The sequence below is a fragment of the Medicago truncatula genome, chromosome 3 (genome assembly GCF_003473485.1).
Source record: "Medicago truncatula cultivar Jemalong A17 chromosome 3, MtrunA17r5.0-ANR, whole genome shotgun sequence".
Taxonomy (NCBI): domain Eukaryota; kingdom Viridiplantae; phylum Streptophyta; class Magnoliopsida; order Fabales; family Fabaceae; genus Medicago; species Medicago truncatula.
This window is the reverse complement of record NC_053044.1, coordinates 25,152,620-25,176,184: the sequence shown is the minus strand read 5'-3', so window position 1 is coordinate 25,176,184 and position 23,565 is coordinate 25,152,620. Positions and strand designations below refer to the sequence as shown.

Below are 23,565 nucleotides of genomic sequence, written 5' to 3'. Positions count from 1 at the left end.
TGATTGTACGAACGCATATTTTTGTACAAAATATTCATTCGAAGAATTTAAGTTGTAAATTTTAATGCATCCAGTACTAAAGATAATGCACATACTAAACTTTCTAGATACGTTTAGAATGGGTGTTACAATCAACAAGGTTAACAAGAGAAGAAGATTCATCCTGAGGTGGAACCAAACCATTTTGGCACTCGTGCTCAATCACCATAGAAAAGACAGTAGTAATTGGAGGCAGGGGATTAAGCAAATGAATCTGAGATCGTACCATTGAAAAGTTCTCATTGAGACCTTTGAGAAAGCACATAACATTGTCCTCTTCGTGATATAAACGACCATTTCGCATAGCTTCACACAAACAAAGAACAATACATGAACAATTAGCGATTGAACGATAGTTTTCCAATTCTTCAAGAAGAACACTCATTTCAGTGTAGAAATCAGTCACAGAGAGAGAATCTTGCTTCAATTGATAGAGTTCATACTTCAAATCTGCAACACGAATGCGATCGACTCGAGAGAAACGTTCTTTGAGATTGCGCCATGCCTCGGACACAAGATCTTTGTAGATAATACTCTGAGCAATTGAAGGAGAGACAAAATTGATAATCCATGAATGTACAAGATAGTTACATCTCTCCCAAGCATCGTAACTCGGATGAAAAGGATCAAGAACCGGAATCGAACCGTCGACGAACTTGAATTTGTTCTTTCCGATCAAAGCCTTGCGCATCACTCTTGACCATGGATGGTAATTGCTGGGAGTTAAAGAGTTTCGTAACGAGAGAACTTTCTGGATTTTCGTTAGGATGAACATAGTACGGACTAGCAGTGTTCAACGCTGGATCTAACACTGACAGTGGCAGCGGCGGGACCGAGCTGGAACCACGAGTCATAACGGAATGAGGAAAATATAATACTAATAGACTATAACATTTTTAAGCTTAACACCACTTCATAAAATTGTAGAGGTATTTTGTTTGTACTAACCCATTGTTGTCTCAGAAAAATATTTTAGAACTAGTACAGAATCTGGACAGAAGTTTCTGAAGTTTTAAGACCAATTCAGAACTAAAAAGATAAAAGTATTTTTTGACAAACAAAATCATCCACAAATTAAACTACAATATATAAAATTAAACTTAACGACTGTGAACACTTTATTGCCCCATATAACTATAAAATGTGGTTGGAGGTTAAATTTCTTTAAAATTAAATCCTCGTCTATTATGTGATTGCTTCTGAATAATGAGACCTTTCTTCAATATAAATTTCTTTTGTTACTCTTCAACATTTTTTCCCACTCTAAATCCTTTTGTATAGTGTTTAGCCTAAATTTTTTTAAGGAAATAGGCTTATATCATTTCATTAACGTATATCCTAATATAGTATCCACATTAGATAAATGTTATAAAATTTACATTATAGTCTAGTATCAGTTCACAAAAAAAGAGAGACAAGTCGAGGCAGAAGATCTTTTTCTACTTTTTGTAGGTGATACTATGGATGAGTGGTGTGTGTTTTTTTTTTTTATTACACAAATAACATATAAAACATCATATTTATTGCACCAAAATTGAAAAGTATATTCTGTACCAAAAGAAAAAATAAAAGCATATTCCAATCCAAATTACATAAAACTTCATTTTTATTACACAACATAGAAAGGAAATCAAAATAAGGTCTCAATTCTTGAAAGCAACAATTACAAACAATTTAGATATTTAATACACCAATGTTAAAGAACAATCACACATTTTATTTATTTGTTGAGAAACACAAATCTCAAAGTCAAAAGTCCACGTGGAGAATCTGAATTGCCATTGCACTCCAAGTTGAAGTCCATCATCACCTACCAAATCACAGCAAATCATCACACTATACAATGCAAAGGATTTCAGAAAAATAACCATAACAGGACCTCATAATTTGCAATGCTGAGTTAAAATAATAAAGCTTGTATTTTGATGAATGAACATTAAAAATTCTCATGCATATGGAAAATAGTAAATATTAGTACCAAAATAAATTATAGGAAGAAAAAGCACACCTGGATTTCTAACTCCTTAAGTATTTAATTTCTTCGTAATCTTGAGGAAGAATTTTTACAAGGGGCACGTGCTCCATGATCCAATTCCAATCCTCAGTAGAACTGCGCTCCCCAAATTCATCAACCACACCCCAAATATAGACATATTCAAGCTTCTCCAAGTGTTGGATGCCAGTGGGTATATTCTTCAGATTACGAAGGTACATTAAACGAAGAGTTTTCAAAGAAGGCATTGATCCTTTGTCGATAATAATTTCTCTCACTCTAGATAATCTTATAACAGTACTGACCTCTAATTTCTGAAACCCTCCATCTTGAAAATGCAATTGTAAACCTTCATATCTATAAAGGTCTAAGTACAAGCTCAACAAGTGTTGCAAACTTTTTAGTGATTGCAATGGATCTTTATCTGAACACGGCCACACCAACCTCAACATAGTAAGATTTTGTAGATCTAACGTCCATTCTGGAAACTCCTTGAACTTCCCTTGTAGTATAAGATTTTGAAGCATAGGTGGCGGTGAAATCAAATTCAAATCAATGGATTCATTATCATTAAAACATGATCTGATATATAGTATCTCTAAGTGTTGCATTTCATTGATTGAGGAAGATAAAATGCTTTCATTTTGCTTATGAACATCAAGCAACCCCAAATTCCTTATCAGCTTCAGCTTTCCTAACGCTTTAATTACCTCTGCTGCTCCATCCATATTTAAAGAAACTCGACGTAGAGTTTGTAGGGACTTCATCTCTCCAATACCATTCTTTAATTGAATCAAAGACATTGTCTTGCCGATAAGATGTCTTAACTTTATAAGCTTGCTTATCTCCTTTGGCAACTCGCAATAATATATACCCCTTATAACCAAGGTCTCTAGGTTCTGGAGCATGCCAATGGATTTCGGGACTTCAGCTCCAGAATTTGAATTATTGTAGCTTAAATACTTCAAGTGGATGAAAATTCCCAAGTTATTAGGAATATTCTTCAAATCAAAATCTTCAAAATCAAGAACCTTCAATAACTTATACTTTGTAGAGTTTCCTTTAAAATAGGACGAGGATTTTTCTTGATTTCCAAAACAAAATAGTGACCGAACATGAGATCCATGAATGCACTCCCAGAAAGCATCGTCAATGGTTGTTATTGATAGACGCCGAACTATTTCACTTGAGGATCTTTGTCCATCATCACTACTATGCTTGCAAAAATTAAAATCCTCGTGTTTTTCAAGGATCATATTGCATATTAGATCATGAACACGACAACCTTTAGCTTTACCATCAATTCTAAGTGAAGATACTTGAACCAGGCTTCTATGGATCAACTCTGTTAAATATCCTTCTGCCACTTCTTCCAAAGTCTTCCCTCTTTCCTCCTTCACAAACCCTTCAGCTATCCATTGTCGAATCACTCTCTTCGATTTAACTTCATAATCTTCTGGATATACTCCAAAATAAAACAAGCATGACTTGAGATAGCAAGGCAAATCATCATAACTTAAACTTAAAACTTCTTTTATCCCAATTAGATCTGTATCTGTCTTTAGCTCTAAATTTAGATTTTCTCTAAATCTCTGCCACTCAGACAAATTTTTCTCTCTCGTAGATAAAAGGCCACCGATAGCAGCAATTGCTAACGGTAAACCATTCCATTTTTTTACAATTTCATTAGCTATACCAATTAGCTCATTTGGATAACACCCACCATAGTCAAATTTAAATGCCTTCTTATTAAACAACTCCAAAGATTGTTCTTGAGTTAAACATTGCAGCTCAAACATCTCAGTGAAAGAAGATTTTTTACAAGAATTCACAACATTCTTGTTCCTTGTTGTTATAAATATCCTACTTCCATTTTTACTATCAATTGCAGCAAATTTAAAATCATCCCAAAAATGTACAGTCCAAACATCATCAAAGACGACAACATACCTCTTTTGCTGCAAGTAATTTCTCACTTCATTTGTCAATAACTCTCGATTCATTTGAGAAGTATCCTCGGGAGGTTTGTCTCCTTTTTGTTTGTGAAGTTTTAGCAACATGTCCCTCAACAATCCTTCAACATCATATGATTGAGACACAGTGATCCATACAAGACAATCAAAGTGTCAAATGACATCCTTGCTGTCAAAAACTTTCTTGGCTAGAGTGGTTTTTCCTTGCCCTCCCATTCCTACCACGGAAACTACAGTGCGCTCCTCCCTTCCCTTTACCATCCAATCAATCAACATGTCCTTTTGTTTTTCGAAACCCACAACTTCAGCTTCGTCAATGTAAAGAGCAGCCTGCCGAGGGTCGTGCCATTTGGCATTCTGGCTTCCCCTAGAGCTGCTTGATCCTTGTTCAAAAGAACGTTGAAAGCCATATGTTCCACTTCTTTCCTTGATCCCACGAACATATGACTTAACATCTTGAATCTCAGATGCTATTCGACGACGAGGGATCATAGTTTTGAGCTTAAGAAGTAAAGCTATACATCCAGGATAGCGAGGTCGTTGTCCTACCTGGATCAAATAATCATCAATGATATCTTCTATGCGAAAAGCTGCCACCCTAAGTTGCTTCACCCATATTTTGACTCTTTCACTGGTGGTGTCTCCTTCAGTTCCTGCTGCTCTTTTATCAGCATCCTTGAGGAATGCTTGAATGCTTTCAAGTTCATCTTTAATCTCTGCGAACTCGTTATGAACGCCTCTCAACAGCTTAGCTTCTTCCCTTAACAGTGGAACTAGTTGGTCAACAACTAAAGACACCGCCATTTCCGCCATTAGTCAAGCTCTGATTATTGGTGTTTCTCTATATGAATTCAAGAATACAGTTTTTTTTTTCTTTCTTGAGAATTATTTTGCGCAATTTCCTTCTGTATACTAAATGGGAATCCGTAAAGCTTGAAGTAACAGGGGAATAAGGCAACTTCTATCATGAAGAAAGGAATAAGGCAATTGCCTTGTATCCAAAAAATGGACATCGGTAAAATGTGTTAACTTCCATTACGAACAAATGGATAACTGGTGCCAGACAATCAAAATAATGAACAAACTTTTGATTACTTGATAAACAAGTAAAAGATCCATCCACTTAAACTTACCTAAACAATAATAATTAAATATAAGAAGTGGTCATCTGCACTTTACACTTTTTTATATATAAATCTGAAATACTTTAAAGAAAAAAAATAAAACAGAATTATGGAGGGCAAATACCAAAACCTATAAAGGAAAAATAATAGGAATTTTATTCCATCAAGTGAAGAATCTGTTACTAACACCAAAAAGAAAAACAATTGTCAGCACAACATTATCCAACTCAAGAAGTAGAGTTGGCTAGAGCCCTACCAATCGAACTAATTAATAAATTGACATTCAATTGCGTATAAAAGCTCTGAATTTATCTTTTCTGATTTCACATTCTTAAATTTATTGATGCATAATTTATTGATAAGAAACAATTGATTTTTTTGGTTCCTTGTGTAAGTGGTGTATCTAGTCTATATCTACACTAAGATACATTAATTATTCTATGAACCTAAAAAGTCAATTTTTTCTTATAATAAGGACCGGATGGATGGAGTAGTTAGAACAGAAACAATTTAAAGCATCTTTTTAAGTACTATCTAAAAGTAAGATTCAATTGACCAAAGATTCAATTTAAAGCATATGCAAGAGCTTGATTACACCATGAAAGATATTTCTTGGCAATTAATTTAGCAACTCAACTATACTTTAGAGGGAAATCAGAAAGCATCTGAAATATTTAGAAATATAAAATTGCAGAGCTGAAAACTTAACTTCAAATAATCACACAAAAAACTAGAAGAATGAACATTTGCTTTAGTGGAATTTTATAAATTTTGGATAAGCTTTAAGAATACATCGTTAATCAAATTTGGTCTATACACTAGCCATGTCCCTCTAAAGTATAGTTGAGTTGCTAAATTAATTTGAAGACAACCTCTTATGATTTTAAAATATTAATGTTTAGGTCAGATTATGTAGAAGAATCTTTTATTCGTTATTTTGATTTTTATGACCTGCAAGTTAACTTATTTTTTGTACCAAGAGGTGTTTAATTTTGGTTATATTCCTTATAGTGGCGGAAGGTTTTAGTAGTTTGATGCGGAATGTGGTGCGTGAAAATCTTTTTGATGGTTTCCGGTTTAGGGAGGACGGGATGGGACTATCTCACCTTCAATATGCCCGATGATACTCTTGGTTTTGGTAAGCCTTCGGTCAAGAATCTTTGGACTTTGAAAGCATTGTTAAGGAGTATTGAAGTGGCATCCGGGTTGAAGGTAAACTTCCTTAAAAGTTGCTTGATATGGGTGAATGTGGAGAGGGAGTTTATGGAAATGGTGTGTGATTTCTTGAATTGTAGTGAAGGTTGCCTCCCTTTCAAATACCTAGGCTTACCGGTGGATGGAAATCCCGGAAGAGCTACTACTTGGCAACCGCTAGTGGACTTGTTAATTCATAGATTGAATAATTGGGGTAATAAGTTCATTAGTCTTGGTGGTAGAATTATCCTCCTAAACTCGGTTTTGAATGCTATCCCCATCTTTTATTTGTCTTTTTTTAAGATGCCTTCAAAGGTGTGGCGAAAGATTGTGAGAATCCAAAGAGAATTCCTTTGGGGTGGAGTAGATGGAGGTAGAAAGATAAATTGAGTGAAGTGGAGTGTGGTTTGCAAACCAAAGGAGGAGGGTGGTTTGGGGGTGAGGGATGTGAGGGTGGTTAATTGGAGTTTGCTTGCGAAGTGGAGATGGAGATTAATTCAAGAGGGCAATGTGCTTTGGAAGGATGTATTGGTGGAGAAGTATGGAAACTCTAGTGTCGGTTTGTTGGGGAGTGACGTTAATGATTTGCTGCCAAATGCCTCAAAGTGGTTGAGCAATTTGGTGAGGTTGGATGTTTCAAATTGGTTCAATTCCGAAATTTCTAGAAAAGTGGGAAATGGTGAGAGCATGAGTTTTTGGGAAGTGGCTTGGAGGGGGGAGTTTTTTTTCCAGGTGAAATATCCTAGACTTTTCTCGCTTTCAAATCAAAAGGAGGCGACTGTTAGAGAGGTGGGGCTTTTTAACACAACGGGTAACAATTGGAACTTTGTTTGGAGGCGTCCACTTTTTGTTTGGGAGAACGAGCTATTGGTTGAATTATTAGAGGAGTTGGATAGTTTTAGATCCTCTATAGAAGATGATTTTTGGCGGTGGAGATTGGAGGAAAAAGGGGTTTTTACGGTTAAATCAATGTATAAGAAGTTGGAGGTGTTGATGTTAGAGGAAAGCTCGGTTGTGGTAGAGCAAAGGAGGGTGTTTTCGTAAATTTGGAAAAGCCCGGCTCCGTCTAAAGTGGTCGCTTTCTCTTGGAAGTTGTTGCATGATAGGATCCCAACAAAAGTAAACTTACGGAATAGACATGTCCTCCCTCTGGATGTTTCGGTTAATTGTGTTTTGTGCGAGGAGGATCTGGAGTTGGCTATCCATTTGTTCATTAATTGTGCCTTTGCTAAGAAGGTGTGAAATGGGGTGTCAAGGTGGATAGAGGTTGATATGGAGCTTCTGTTAAATTTGTTTGTGCTGTGGGAGGTCTGGAATGTGGCAGCGGGTAATAATGGGATTCGCAAGGGCTTCCGGTTGGTTTGGCATGCCGTCGTGTGAAATCTTTGGAGGGTGAGAAATGATCTTATTTTCAAAAATGCAGTTTGTGGGGTGAAGGATACGGTGGAGGCAGTGAAGGTAATGTCGTGGAGATGGTTCTTGAGCCGTTTAAAGATGCCGACGTGTTTGTTCTACGAGTGGTGTTGGAATCCAAAAGCATGTCTCTTACAGTAACGGACGGGTTTCTCTGCAGTTTTCGCAGCTACAAGATTGAGGCTGGGGTATGCCGTGTTAAATTGCGGTGACATGTGCTGGTTTGTGCAGGATGGTATATGGCAGCCTCATTTATTTGTACTGGTGCAGAGCAGGGTTTTTTTTCCTGCTGTTTTGGTCTGTTGATGTTCTTGTTTTTCCCTCTCACTGCCGTGGTTCCTGCGCATTTTGCGCTGTGTTCCTGAGTGTTTGGTTTGGAGTTACTGTTATGTCTGAGCCCTCTGTAATTCTGTTTGTTTATGCCCGCGAGTTTTAGTGTGTTTCTTGCACAAACTCGTAGTGAATAAATTTAGCCGTTTCTAAAAAATATTGATTGTCATGAAATAGTAGTAAAATGAACTAAGCTGCACAAATGTATCACTGAAGTAACAGGGACTAATGTAAAATTTGAACCGTTCAACACATCTATAGATAAAGATATGAATCACTAAATTTTTGCCTCAGCCTACTATCACTAAATCTAGTCATTTGTAGATAACATGTTAATAGTAATACTGTCCAACACATCTATAGATAAATCTATGAACACTCCATGATGTTAAATTTGAACTGTTCTATATCTCATGCATCAGAAACATTGGAGACACATGCTATTCAGCAAAGCATCTAAATTACCATGAAATCCATAAGCAAGCAAAGCGACAAGTTGACCAACAGAAGGACTACAGAATGGATGACAGGTAGATCTCTCACATTATCTCTTCACATCTGGTAGAGGTTATACTATGGATGAGTAGTGTGAATCCCTTTTAAGTTAGAAAGTTGTGTTAGAGAAAGATATTTGGCTATCAATTGCATTATTTTGCAAATTGCCATATCCTAAGTTTTACTAGAAAGAAAACAGAAGAAGCAGAAAACAATTAAAGCATCGTTTTTCTTCCTCCTTTTACATTTGTTGTATTTTTTACTGTGCAGTATAAAGTTAAATATTTATCCATAGGTGAAAGGGTTGATTCTAATATCAACTTAATCCTGCTGCATGAATCATGATGGTAGAAGCAATACTCACCCACACAGTTATATTATATTTGGTTTTACATTTGACAAATATTCCAATATTCTTAACCTGGAAGTATGTCTCTAGTTCCATTGAGAATAACACATGTTTTTTCCATTCAAATACCAAAACAAACATATATTGTCCTTAATTGAGTTTAACAACAATGAAATGGAGGAGTTAGTCAATTAATGAGATATTTCATAAGAAAAGTTCAATCAACACATACCAATTTGATGCCTCCAATATCAATGCAACTATTTAATTGCCAAAGATAAAATCTGTAAAACAGACCAACCCTATAACACACAATTTGCATAACAATGAGTGCAACTATACACATTGCAAAAACTCAGATCAAGGTACAACAACTAGGAGCATTTAAATTATGGTTGAAAACATTAGCAATAACCATCTATTCATCATTCACTCTTTCAGGAATCAATAAGTGAAAGGAATACAAAGGAGCGAGAATGAAAAACCAAATCTTTCAGAAATTAGCAGCACCCCCATATGTAATTATTAATCCCGATTCCCGAGGTCTCATTAATTATGCTCTTTATTGGAATTGCTGCGAGCCATCCTCCAGACCTCTGATGGAGGGATGTAACCATACTTCTTTCTCAACGTATCTAAGACCAACTTATCGCGAGCCAAGGTTCGGGCTCGTTGGGGTTCAACGTTGACATAAGAAAGGTGCACCCCAACAGCTAACATAACAGCACCAGAGAGGGAACATGCAATGGCCATTGCCAGATCCTTGGATGTTGTGGTGAAACACCACACCATTTCCAGAATCACCTGTCATATAAAAGAGTAAAAGAAAACCCTCATCAGTTTCACCAAGATTGTAATTGACATTGTCCACTGTGTGTGTATCAATTGAATGTTCATGCTCATAAACTCAAAACCAGAGTTGTTAACCGTGGATCACAAAAAATATTGGTTTGGTGTTATAACGCCGTTATAGCGGCTATATGCAACACTTTGTCCTAAATAGCACATATTGTTGAACAAAAAAACTATTTATTCAAAGAGAAATTTAATTTGAATATATAAAAGTTGACAATGTATTTGACACCGTATAAAAATACATACTTTTATAATTATTGATTTGACTCAGAGAGAACTAATAAAAAACTAAACCACACCACCATATCTACAAGGTACATATATATATATATATGGTGTCTCACAACAAAATTGTTCATAGTATGTAAACATATTTGGAACCAAGACTTATGGATGCATTAAACTATTCTTCAACTAATTTTAAACTATTTTTGGGCTAGTTCAGAATCAGGACAGAAGTTTCTGAACTTGTAAAACCAATTCAAAACTGAAAAGATAAAAGTATTTTTTGACAATGATCTTTCCCTTAACATGTAACTTATAATGGTGCTTGGAGGTTAAGTTTCTTTAAAATTAAATCCTCGTGTATAACGTGATTGCTTCTGGATATAAGACCTTCCTTTCCTCCAACAATGGAATCAACAGAAAATCCTCAATTTCTACAAGTGATTGAACATTAAAAATTCTCATGCATATATGGGAAACAGTAGATATTAGTACGAAAAAATAAGTTATAGGAAGAAAAAGCACACCTAGAGTATGATAAAGCGTTATTTCTAACTCCTTGAGTTTTGAATTTCTTCCCAGACTCTGGAATAAATTTTTACAAGCGCCACATGCTCCATGATCCAATTCCAATCCTCGGTAGGAATGCGCTGCACAAATTCAACTTCCACACCCCAAATATAGAGATCTTCAAGCTTCTCTAAGTGTTCAATGCCAGTAGGTATATTCTTCAGATTGAGGGGTTGCACTAACTTAAGCTTTTTTAGGGAAGGCATTGATCCTTTGTCGATAATAATTTCCTTCAATTCAATGCAACCTCTAACTTCCAGTTCCTTTAGTTTCTGAAACTCTCCATCATGAAAATGCAAACCTAAACCTTCATACTTACTAAGGTCTAAGGACAACATCAATAAGTGTTGCAAATTTTTTAGTGATTGCAATGGATCTTTAGTAGAATCAGGGTAAAACAACTTCAACACACTAAGATTTTGAAGATCTGACATCCACTGTGGAAATTTCTCTAACCACACATGAAGTGTAAGTTTTCGAAGCATAGATGGCTTTGAAATCAAACTCAAATCAATGAAATCAACACTTGATCCAACGTTTAATGTTTCCAAGTGTTGCATTTCATTTATTGAGAAAGATAAAATGCTTCCATATTCCTTAGGAACATTAAGCAACCCCAATTCCCTTATCTGCTTCAGTTTTCCTAATGCTTTAATTACCTCTGCTGCTCCATCATCCAAATCCAAATAAACATTACGCAGAGTTTGTAGGGAATTCATCTCTCCAATTCCATCCTTTAATTCAATCAAGGACAATGTTTGGCCGATAAGATGTCTTAGCTTTCTGAGCTTGCTAATCTCTTTTGGCAACACAAGATTATATGCATCTTTTAGAACCAATGACTCTAGGTTCTGGAGCATAACAATGGATTTTGGGAATTTGACTAACAAATCTGACAGGCTGAAGCTTAAATACTTCAAGTGGATGAAATTTCCCAAATTCTTAGGAATCATAACAAAACCTTCAAAATCAAGAACCTTCAATAACCTGTACTTCGTAGGGATTCCTCTATAAAAGGGAAAGGATATTTTATTTCCAAAACAAAATAGTGACCGAACATGAGATCCATCAATACACTCCATGAAAACATTGTCAATGGCTGTTAATGATAGGCGCCGAACTATTCCACTTAAGGATCTTTGTCCATCATCACTGATATGCTTGCAAAAATTAAAATCCTCATCTTTTTCAAGGATCATATCACGTATTAGATCATGAACACGACAACCTTTAGCTTTGCCATCAATTCTAAGTGAGGATACTTGAACCAGGCTTCTATGTATCAACTCTGTTAGATATCCCTCTGCCACTTCTTCCATAGTCTTTCCCTTTTCCTCCTTCACAAATCCTTCAGCTATCCATTGTCGAATGACTCTCTTTGGTCTAATTTCAAAATCTTCTGGATATACTCCAAAATACAACAAGCATGACTTGAGATAGTAAGGCAAATCATCATAACTTAAACTTAAAATTTCATTTATCCCAATTAGATGTGTATTTCTCTTTAACTCTAAATTTAGATTTTCTCTAAATCTCTTCCACTCAAACACATTTTTCTCTCTTGTAGATAAAAGGCCACCGATGGCAACAATTGCTAGCGGTAAACCATTGCATTTTTTTACAATTTCATTAGATATACCATTTAGCTCTTTTGGACAACACCCATCATAGTCAAATTTGAATGCCTTCTTATTGAACAACTCCAAAGATTGTTCATGAGTTAAACATTGCAACTCAAGAACTTCAATGAAAGAAGATTTTTTACAAGACACCACAACATCAATTATCCTTGTTGTTATAAATATCCTACTTCCATTTTTACTATCAATTCCAGCAAATTCGATATCATCCCAAAAATGTAGACTCCAAACATCATCAAACACGATAACGTACCTCTTTCTTCGCAAGTAGTTTCTAATTTCATCCATCAATGACCCTCGATCCATTTGAAAAATACCCATAGGAGGATCCTCTCCTTTTTGTTTGTAAAACTTGAGCAACATGTCCTTCAACAACCCTTCAACATCATATGCTTGAGACACTGTGATCCATACACGACAATCAAAGTGTCCAACGACATCCTTGCTGTCAAAAGCTTTCTTAGCTAGAGTGGTTTTTCCTTGCCCTCCCATTCCTACCACAGAAACAACAGTGCGCTCTGCCCTTCCCTTTATCATCCAATCAATCAAAATGTCCCTTTGTTTGTCAAAGCCCACAACGTCAGCTTCTTCAATGTAAAGAGAAGCCAGTCGAGGGTCGTGCCATTTGTCATTCCAGCTTCCCCTGGATCTGCTTGATCCTTGTTCAAAAGAACGTTGGAAACTATATCTATCACTTCTTTCCTTGATCCCACGAACAGATGACTTAATGTCTTGAATCTCAGCTGCTATTCGATGGCGAGAGGTCATGGTTCTGAGTAAGTGAGAAATATTATGAAGTAAAGCTACACATCCATGACCATGAGGCTTCTGTCCTACATGGATCATATATTCATCAATGATATCTTCTATGCAAAAAGCTGCTTCCCTAAGCTGCTTCACCCAAGTTTTAACTCCTTCACTATTGTTCTCTCCATCAGCTGCAGCTCTTCTATCAGCATCCTTAAGGAAGGCTTGGATGCTTTCAAGTTCATCTTTAATGTCTCCAAATTCCTTGTGAACACCTTTGAGAAGATTGACTTCTTCTGTCAACAACGGAAGAAGTTGGTCAATAGCAAAAGACACAGCCATTTCTGCCATTCTGATTTCTTCGTTATTTGTGAGATTGAAAACTGTGCTTTGAGATAAAGACTACTATTTACTCCTGATTGAAACTTATGTAATGCAGCATATACAGTGAGTGGAAGACCAAGTTTCCCTTGGTCATTGTTTAATATTTGTTTGAGCAAGTTGAGATTATCTTTATTTAATAACAAATTTTTTGTACGGAAAAAACATAAAAAATAAACCTGCATCTCTGTAAAGGTTATTAAACATATTAGTAGTAATTGTTTTAAGGTTAGGTGTACCAAAAAGAGATTAAAAAATGACCCTGCTTGTCTTATTGATTATCTCGTGCGAATAAATGAATTGCTTTTTCGTTTTCCCCCATATAGTGAGAGAAAGACTTCAAGTATCCCTAGTCATTCTTTAATACTTCTTGAGACAAGCTAAGCAAGTTGCTTTTCATGTGATTTATCTCTAAAAGTAATTAAAAGATATTAATTCGTTCTGTGTTAGCTGGCAGTGTTACCTTAATAAGTGAAGGGAATACAATGGAGCTAGAATGAAAAGCTAAGGCTTTTAGGAATCAGCAGCAGCACCTCTGTATCTAAATTTTAACTATGCCTGATGATTGTTCACTATAAGTATTATCCTTCTCCCAAAAGATTGCCAAAATTGTATATTTTATATAAAATAAGTAACATAAGTTAGGTGAATTTTTATACCAATGTAGCATCGATACTTCAAATTGGAGGTACGTCCGGTGTCTACAGAACACCGAATCATGTGGGTGCATTAAATTACATCCATTTTTTCAAATTATTATTAGTGTCTACATGTCATTGTCGTGTTTGGTGTATATGTTTGTGTTAGTGTTTCATATAGAATGACACATGTAGAGAATCTTTTGAAATGAGCTTCCCAATAAAGGATGGCATACCAAGAGTTTGAAGTGCATTCTTCCATAATTTATTCCCATACTTAAGTTCGAGAGAAACACCTGATATAGTTTATGAAATTTTAACATTTAATAAGGTAGAAGAGTATTACAATCAAGCACGGTACAACAAAAGAGTATTAAATATGTGTTTTTTTTTGTTTTGGTTCTTTCACCATAACTATGCAATTCTTTTATTTTGTAGTTATGTTCAAGTTAATAAATATGGCTTGTCTGTTTGATGGCGCTAAATTGAGAAACTTCATTAGAATTTTCTCACCCTTTATTGGAAGTTAAGTTTCTTTTGTTATTCTTCTTACTAATGTACTGTTACTCTTCAACATTTTCTCCCACTCTAAATCCTTTTGTATAGTGTATAACCTAATATGTATCCACATTAGATACATGTTATAAAATTTAACATATAACATCATATTTATTGCACCAAAATAAATATAAAAGCGAATATCTATTGCATCAGTTCTCAAAAAAAGCCACGAGTCGAGGCAGAAGATCTTTTTTCTAGTTTTTGTTAGAGGTGATACTATGGATGAGCCATGTGCAGTGCCGGAGTCAGAAATTTTGAATAATAGGGATAATGTATATATAAATTTGTATCAGGGTCATCTTAAATAATTTGAAAACCCTATTCTAATTTGTAGCAGAGTCATCTTAAACAATTTAGACGCCGATGTACAATACTAATTTAGAGGTCGATACCAATTTGAATTAGTCATTTTGATCTCTAAATATGTGATGGGTTTTCACTAAAATATTTGAAATTTATCAAAGCTATGAACACATCTTCAAATGGTTGTTTTGTTATTCATTATATAGACCAAATAGATTAGTGAAAAATATATGTAAAGATTAAATTAACTAACTAAAGACACATTTAAAAATCAAAATGACTAAAAAAAATAAAGTTTGTTTTAGTAATTTTAATAGAAAGATTGATAACCCATTTTGATTTGAAACCTCTTATAAGTTTTTCTATAATAAATAATTACATTATTATCATATACTCTCTCCGTTTCTTTTTAAGTGTCGTTTTAGGGTGAATTTTTTGTTCCTATTTAACTGTCGTTTTAGTATTTTAAGGGTGCGTTTTGCCAACTATACCCATTGTCAATTACTCGTATCTTTTTCTTTGTTTGGTTACTCTTATCTTTTTTAATAAAACTAATTAATGCTATATATTTGGAAAACTAAAGTTTGTTTTTTTAAACAAAAATTTGTTAATTTTATGAAGAGTTAAAATTCTATAAATAAGATGAATAATTGTTAAAAATTTCAAGTGCAAAGTAAATGAACAATTTGAGAGAAAAATAAATAAAAACTCTATGAATGTTCAAAAAGAATAAATAGTGGAAGACTCATTGGAACTGTTGATGGAAGGTGAAGAGGGAGAAGTAGTTGAAGACTCGTTTGACAATATACAAGAAAAAAAACAAGATGACAATGAAGAATAAGAAGTTTCATCCATATAATTTTTATATTGACTTAAATTAATTAAAGAGATGTGCACAATATTTAGAAAATTAACAATTGTTTGTTATGAGAGAGAGTGTGCAAAAAAAAAGGAATTTGTTGGAGAAAAAGATAATAAGTAACAAATATTTGTTACGATCTTAAAAAAAATGTTACGAGAAAAATATAACATATTAAATTTATTGGAAAGATAAAGTGTGCCAAAAAATAGAGATATATTAGTGGATTAAATTGAGGGTATAATCGTAAGAAAATGTGCAAAAATACACTTTGCTATTTTCATGAAAATTTTCTAAAACGACACTTAAAAAAGAACGGAGGGAGTATTAATTATTAAGGAAAATGAAACCAACATAAAAGAAGATATGTTCAGAGATGAAGAACCAACGTTTTTGTTTAATAGGTTCGATAACATCATTATAGAATAATAGAAGGTTGATAAAAAAAAAATTTAGTAAATATAATAAATAAATACATAAGTAAATAATTGTATTAGTGTATATATGTGTAATGTAATATGAGTGTATTAATGCATGAAGCCATGATGTTTTGGAAAACTTAGTGGGGGCACAAGCCCACAAAGAGATATAGGTGGCTCCGCCACTAGTGGTGTGCAGTGTGTACTTTTTTAGAGCGCTGTTGTACGGCACGAGGACTCAACACACGAAAGCTGAACGACTTGTTCAACAACATCCAATTTATTTTGTTAATGGATTTATTTTTTAGTTTATGGATGCTTTTGCATATATATAGTAAAAAACAAAAAACAATGCTACTAAGCAATAATAGCATGCATGATCCACGTTCCATAGTGGTGAGGTAAGACATACAAAAGTTGATTTGGAGAACCACCATCGAGTGAGGTGTTTTTTTTGTGATTTCTCATAAGAAAGATCCAACGGAGATAAGATTTGTCATTTTGTGTCATATCAAAATTAGGAAAAATAATTAAATGACATTTATAAAGCCGTTCTGCAAATTTGACAACAAGCATTGTCGTGCTTTTCAACATTTTCCATTTTTTTTATTACACCAATAAGATATACTACCTCTGTCCCTATATATAACCATCCATTTGACTAAAAAATTGTCCCTGAATATAAACCCATTTTCAAATTACTAGATGCATTTATTATTTTTTTCCTAAACATACCCCTAATTAATACGGTTAACTTATCTTGAAATATGAAAAGTCAAATTTAACACACATACAAACAAAGGATAATTTGGTAATATTAACACACAAAATAGACACATTAATAACTTTTCTTAAGAAATGTAAAAAAAGTAAAAGAGGGATATATATAGGACGGGGGAGTAAAACATCATATTTATTGCACCAAAATATAAAAGCATATTAAAACTTCATTTTTATTACACCAACATATAATGGAAATCAACAGAAAAATAAGGTCTCACAATTCTTGAAAGCAACAATTACAATTACAATAACAAACAATTTAGATATTTAATACACCAATGTTAAAGAATGATCACACATTTTATTTATTTATTGAGAAACACAAATCCCAAAGTCCATGTAGAGAATCTGAATTGCCATCGCACTTCAACTTGAAGTCCATCACCTACCAAATCACAACAAAAGGGTTATTTCAAAATTCGTACAAGGGCACATGCTCCATGATCCAATTCCAATCCTCAGCAGAACTGCGCTTCTCAATTTCATCATCCACATCGGAAATATAAAGAGATCCAAGCTTCTCCAAGTGTTGGATGCCAGTGGGTATATTCTTCAGATTGAAGAGTCCTATTAAACTAAGAGTTTTTAAAGAAGGCATTGATCCTTTGTCAATAATAATTTCTCTCAATTCAATGCAATCACTAACTTCCAGTTCCTTTAGTTTCTGAAACCCTCCATCTTGAAAATGCAATTGTAAACCTTCATACTTTATAAGCTTCAAGGACAAGCTCAGCAAGTGTTTCAAACTTTTTAGTGATTGCAATGGATCTTTGATTGAATACGACCACACCAACCTCAACACAGTAAGATTTTGAAGATCTAACATCCATTATGGAAACTCCTTTATCCTACCTCTTAGTATAAGTTTTTGAAGCTTAGTTGGCGGTGAAATCAAATTCAAACAAATGTAGTTATAATCTGTTATATTATTCACTCTAGGTTTCTCCAAGTGCAGCATTTCATTGATTGAGGAAGAGAAAATGCTTCCATATTCCATAGGAACATTAAGCAACCCCAAATCCCTTATCAGCTTCAGCTTTCCTAACGCTTTAATTACCTCTGCTGCTCCATCTATGTTTAAAGAAACATAACGCAGAGTTTGTAGAGACTTCATCTCTCCAATACCATACATTAAATGAATCAATGACAGTTCAGTGCCGATAAGATGTCTTAGCTTTCTAAGCTTCCTAATCTCCTTTGGCAACTCAAAATAATATGGACCCCTTAGAACCAAGGTGTCTAGATTATGAAGCATGCCAATCGATTTAGGGACTTTAACTTCACTAATTGACATCATTATGCTTAAATACTTCAAGTGGATGAAATTTCCCAAATTCTTAGGAATATTATTGAAATCAAAACCTTCAAAATCAAGAACCTTCAATAACCTAATCTTAGAGATTCCTTTAAAGTAGGACGAGGATTTTTCTTTATTTCCAAAACAAAATAGTGACCGAACATGAGATCCATCAACACACTCCCATAAAGCATCGTCAATGGTTGTTATTGATAGGCGCCAAACTATTTCACTTATGGATCTTTGTCCATCATCACTAATATGCTTGCAAAAATTAAAATCCTCATGTTTTTGAAGGATCATATCGTGTATTAGATCATGAACACGACAACCTTTAGCTTTGCCATCAATTCTAAGTGAAGATACTTGAACGAGGCTTCTATGGATCAACTCTGTTAAATATCCTTCTGCCACTTCTTCCAAAGTCATCCCCTTTTCCTCCTTGACAAACCCTTCAGCTATCCATTGTCGAGTCACTCTCTTTGATTTAACTTCATAATCTTCTGGATATACTCCAAAATACAAGAAGCATGGCTTGAGATAGTAAGGCAAATCATCATAACTTAAACTTAAAATTTCTTTTATCCCAATTAGATGTGAATCTGTCTTTAGCTCTAAATTTAGATTTTCTCTAAATCGCTGCCACTCAAACACATTTTTCTCTCTTGTAGATAAAAGTCCACCGATGGCAACAATTGCTAGCGGTAAACCATTGCATTTTTTAACAATTTCATTAGTTGTACCAATGAGCTCTGTTGGACAACACCCATCATAGTCAAATTTGAATGCCTTCTTATTGAACAACTCCAAAGATTGTTCATGAGTTAAAGGTTGCAACTCAAGCATTTCAATGAAAGAAGATTTTTTACAAGACACCACAACATCCATGTTCCTTGTTGTTATAAATATCTTACTTCCATTTTTACTATCAATTGCAGCAAATTCAATATCATCCCAAAAATGTACATTCCAAACATCATCAAACACGACAACATACCTCTTTTTCTGCAAGCATTTTCTCACTTCAGCAGTCAATGATCCTCGATCCATTTGATAAAAGTTCTGAGTAGGATTGTCTCCTATTTGTTTGTAAATTTTTAGCAACATGTCCCTCAACAACCCTTCAACATCATATGATTGAGACACTGTGATCCATACTCGGAAATGAAAATGTCCAATGATATCCTTGCTGTCAAAAACTTTCTTGGCTAGAGTTGTTTTTCCTTGCCCTCCCATTCCTACCACAGACACCACAGTGCGCTCTTCCCTTCCCTGTACCATCCAATCAATCAATATTTTTCTTGGTGCTTCAAATCCCACAACCTCAGCTTCCTCGACGTACAGAGCAGCCACTCGAGGGTCGTGCCATTTGCGATATTTTGACAATCATTTTGAGACAACTTAATGGACATCCTTTTATGCAAACTCATTTTAGTTTCTTTAATAAATTTTTGCTCACCTTGATTTCCATATCAATAGCCATTATATCTTTAGTTGTCCCATAAGCTGTCAAAAAATGGTTGTTCAAATAACATGCCTCTTAAAATACGACCCCGCATATCTGTAAAGCTGATCAAACATTATTAAAGGCCGAAGATGTACCAAAAAGAAAGATAAATGACCCTGCATTTCTGTAAAGATAAATGACCCTGCACTTCTGAAAAGATAAATGGTTGCTTTTCATATTGATTATGTTGTGTGAATTATTTTTGGTTTTGATTCTACATTGAGAGAAAGACTTTGAGTTCCCCTTGGTCATTCTTTAATCCCTATGAATGATGACAGATTATGGGAGATGAAAAGATAAACAATGAGGTCTAGGAATACTCTTTTCAACACCCCTTTTAATAATCTTATTATAGATGAAATCAATGTATAACTTATACTTTAAAAATGAGTTCCGCAGAAAGTTGTGATCTCCGCGTGGACTTTGCCATTATGTGGATTAGAGTGTTTGTTGAAAAGAGAGTGTTCCTCCACAAGATTTTTATGTAACTATGAAATTGAACTTTTGTTGAAAAGATTTCTTCCGGCAAGAACTTGGTCACACCATGAAAGATATTTCAAGGCATCTGATGTGGCCACAATGGTGGCCCATGATACAAAAAATAAGTTAACATGAAGGCAGGGCAAAACAAATAAAATTGATTACATGATAAACATATGTAAAAGATTCATCAACTTAAACTCGCCTAAACATTAATAATTTTACATCAGAAGTTGTCATCTTCAAATTAATTTAGCAACTCAACATTATAGAGAAACCACAAAGCATCTGAAATGTTTAGACATATAAAATTGCAGAGTTGAAAACTTTAACTTCAAATAATCACATAAAAAACTAGAAGAATGAATGTTTGCTTTAGTTGAATTCTATAAATTTTGGATAAGCTTTAAGAAGGTTAATCAAATTTGGTCTATACACTAGCCACATCATAATGAACTAAGCTGCACAAATGCATCACTGAAGTAAACAGTGGCCAATGTAACCAACCAATACCACTTAATGAATCACTAAATTTTTGCCTCAGCCTACTATCACTAAATCTAGTCAGTGGTAGATAACATGTTAATATCTATATATAAAGCTATGATGACTCCATGATGTTAAATTTAAACCGTTCAATATCTCATGAATCATTTACTGTGCAGTATCAGGTTAAATATTTATCCATAGTTTAAAGGGTTGATTCTAATATCCACTTTATCCTGTTACAGTTATATTATGTTTGGTTTTACATTTGACATATACTCAAACTGAAAGTATGTCTCTAGTTCCATTGAGAAGAACACATGTTTTCTCCATTCAAATACCAAAACAAACATATAATGTCCATAATTGAGTTCAACAACAATGAAATGGAGGAGTTAGTCAATTGATGAGATATTTCATAAGAAAAGTTCAATCAACAATTTGATGGTTTCAATATCAATGCAACTACTTCATTACCAAAGAAAAATCTGTAAAACAGACCAACCCTATAACACACATTTTGATAACAATGAGTGCAACTATAGCAACTATACACATTGCAAAAACTCGGATGAAGGCACAACAACTAGGAACATTTAAATTATGGCTGCGAACATTAGCAATAACCATTTATTCATCATTCACTATTTTAGGAATCAATAAGTGAAAGGAATACAGAGGAGCCAGAATGAAAAACCAAATCTTTCAGCAAGTAGCAGCACACCCATATGTAATTATCAATCCCGAGGTCCCATTTAATTGTGCTCCTTATTGGAGTCGTTGCGAGCCATACGCCGGACCTCTGATGGAGGGATGTAACCATACTTCTTCCTTAACGTATCTAAGACCAACTTATCGCGAGCCAAGGTCCGCGCTCGTTGGGGTTCAACATTGACATAAGAAATGTGTGCTCCAACAGCTAAAAGAACAGCACCAGAGAGGGAACATGCAATGGCCATTGCCAGATTCTTGGGTGTTGCAGCAAAACACCCCACCATTTCCACAACCACCTGTCTGTTATATAAAATAGTACAAGAAAACCCTCATCAGTTTCATCAAGATTGTAATTGACATTGTCCACCGTGTGTGTATCAATTGAATGTTCATGCTCATAAACTCAAAAACAGAGTTGTCAACACCACGGATTGCAAAAAAATATTGGTTTCGTATAGCGGCTATTTGCAACACCTTGTCCTAAATAGTGCGTGTAGTTGAACAAAAAACTATTTGTTCGAAGATAAATATATTTGAATATCTAAAAGTTGACAATGTATTTGACACCGTATAAAAATACATACTTTAATAGTTATTGATTTGACTCAACTCAACCAAAGAGCTAATAAAAAAACTAAACCAGGCGATCTACAAGGTAAATATATGGTGTCTCACAAACAAAATTGTTGACCAAATAACTTTGTTTTCTCTTTATAGGTAACCCGTTGGCCTGGTGGTGAAGGTTTTAGACCTAGAAGTGTGATTCTCTCTAGGTCTCAAATTCAAATCTAGAGCACTGCTCTGACTTCAATTGGGACCCGCTACTGAACGGTTAGATCGTTTATCTAGAATAACGAATTTAAGTATATGATAAAACAAATTTACATATCCATTAAACTCATGTTGTAATTATAAATGTAAAAAGAATAAAAAATGTTCTTAAGTCAAGTCATCTAACAGGCATTTTATCAAACATGTGGGATGTGTTTGGAAATGAAAGAGGGTGCGGTGAAAATAAAACCCAAACAATAATTTGAATTATAATATGATAATAATAAGAAGTAAGGGTTTGTGAATTGGAAGATACCTTTGAGTATTGAGAAGATACGAACAAGAATTGGGAACTGATTAAGGTGCGTGTAGCCGTTGAATTGCAGAAATGTGTTTTAGCCTATGATGATGATGATGGAATATCATAAGTACCTTTTTTTGTTCAATAGAGTTGATTTCTGGTGATATTCTGACTAATATATCTCATATCAGATTTAATATAAACTTAAAATATAATTATATTTTTTAAAATAATTATTACTTTATAATACAATATATTATTTATTATTATTTTTCCGCTATTATACATTTGTTTATTGAATTGCATCGAACTTATTTCTTCCGTCCCAAATTGTTTGTGGCTTTGTAAAAAAAAATTGTCTCAAGTTGTAGATCGTTTTACAAAATAAATTGAATTTGTTGGACGAGATGTCGTAATCGAAGTTAGTTTTATGATTGTGGATTTTTTTTTCCTTGGTTTTATTGGATTAAATTATTTAATTCAATCATTAATTAAACAAAATTTTGAATGAAAAATATTACATTTATTTTGTTTAAATATAGAATGAAAATGAAAATTACTAGTTTTTAAAATTGTAAATATTTGGCAAAGTGAATTCATAAATACATAAAATTGTAATGTGTCATTCGAGAATGTCCTTTTTTTAACTGAACTCAAGTACTTCAGAGATGTTTAGAATGTTATAGGAGAGTTTGTGGGTGGGGTTTGGTGGTGGGTGATGGTGGTTTGTGGCTGTGGTCTAAATCTTAATAAACTTGAAATTTGTAGGAGAAAGTAGTATTATTTTCTCCGCTGAAACTAATACAAATGGTAGGAACTCTATTTTCCACAAATAAGATAAACTACTTTTTTTAAACTTAGATTCATAGATGAAAATCATATTTTCAGTACATATTTAATCATAAATTACATAATGAACAAAAACAATACTTTACTTTCCAATACTAAAACAACAATCACACTCACTATTTTGTGTGACAAAAATGAAAAGGCAGAAGACAGAAAACAGAACACCTGCTATAAAAATAACAAAAATATAATAAATTAATTAATAATAAAAGAAGAGTATGAACTTTTTTAACTACTGGATTGTTTTCTGGTCATTATATATTTTTTTC

General features: G+C 34.0%; 1 protein-coding gene, 1 long non-coding RNA gene and 2 pseudogenes across 2 annotated transcripts; all 4 read right to left on the bottom strand.

The window, feature by feature from the left end:
* Nucleotides 1-2,055: 2,055 nt before the first annotated feature.
* LOC11444827 (disease resistance protein RPM1-like) lies at nt 2,056-4,818 on the bottom strand (annotated as a pseudogene).
* Nucleotides 4,819-9,097: 4,279 nt separating this feature from the next.
* Nucleotides 9,098-13,367, bottom strand: LOC11418557 (disease resistance protein RPM1). Its single transcript, XM_003600180.4, has 2 exons — nt 10,518-13,367; nt 9,098-9,714 (listed from the first exon to the last, which is right to left on the bottom strand). The coding sequence occupies exon 1, from the start codon at nt 13,296-13,298 to the stop codon at nt 10,542-10,544; it is 2,757 nt and encodes a 918-aa protein (XP_003600228.2). The 5' UTR covers nt 13,299-13,367; the 3' UTR covers nt 9,098-9,714; nt 10,518-10,541.
* A 3,708-nt stretch (nt 13,368-17,075) lies between these two features.
* Nucleotides 17,076-19,671, bottom strand: LOC11424635 (disease resistance protein RPM1-like; annotated as a pseudogene).
* Nucleotides 19,672-21,032: 1,361 nt separating this feature from the next.
* Nucleotides 21,033-22,614, bottom strand: LOC120579303 (uncharacterized). The gene is made up of 2 exons (XR_005645104.1): nt 22,463-22,614; nt 21,033-21,675 (listed from the first exon to the last, which is right to left on the bottom strand). It is a non-coding gene; the product is annotated as an uncharacterized lncRNA (long non-coding RNA).
* Between the last annotated feature and the right edge of the window lie 951 nt (nt 22,615-23,565).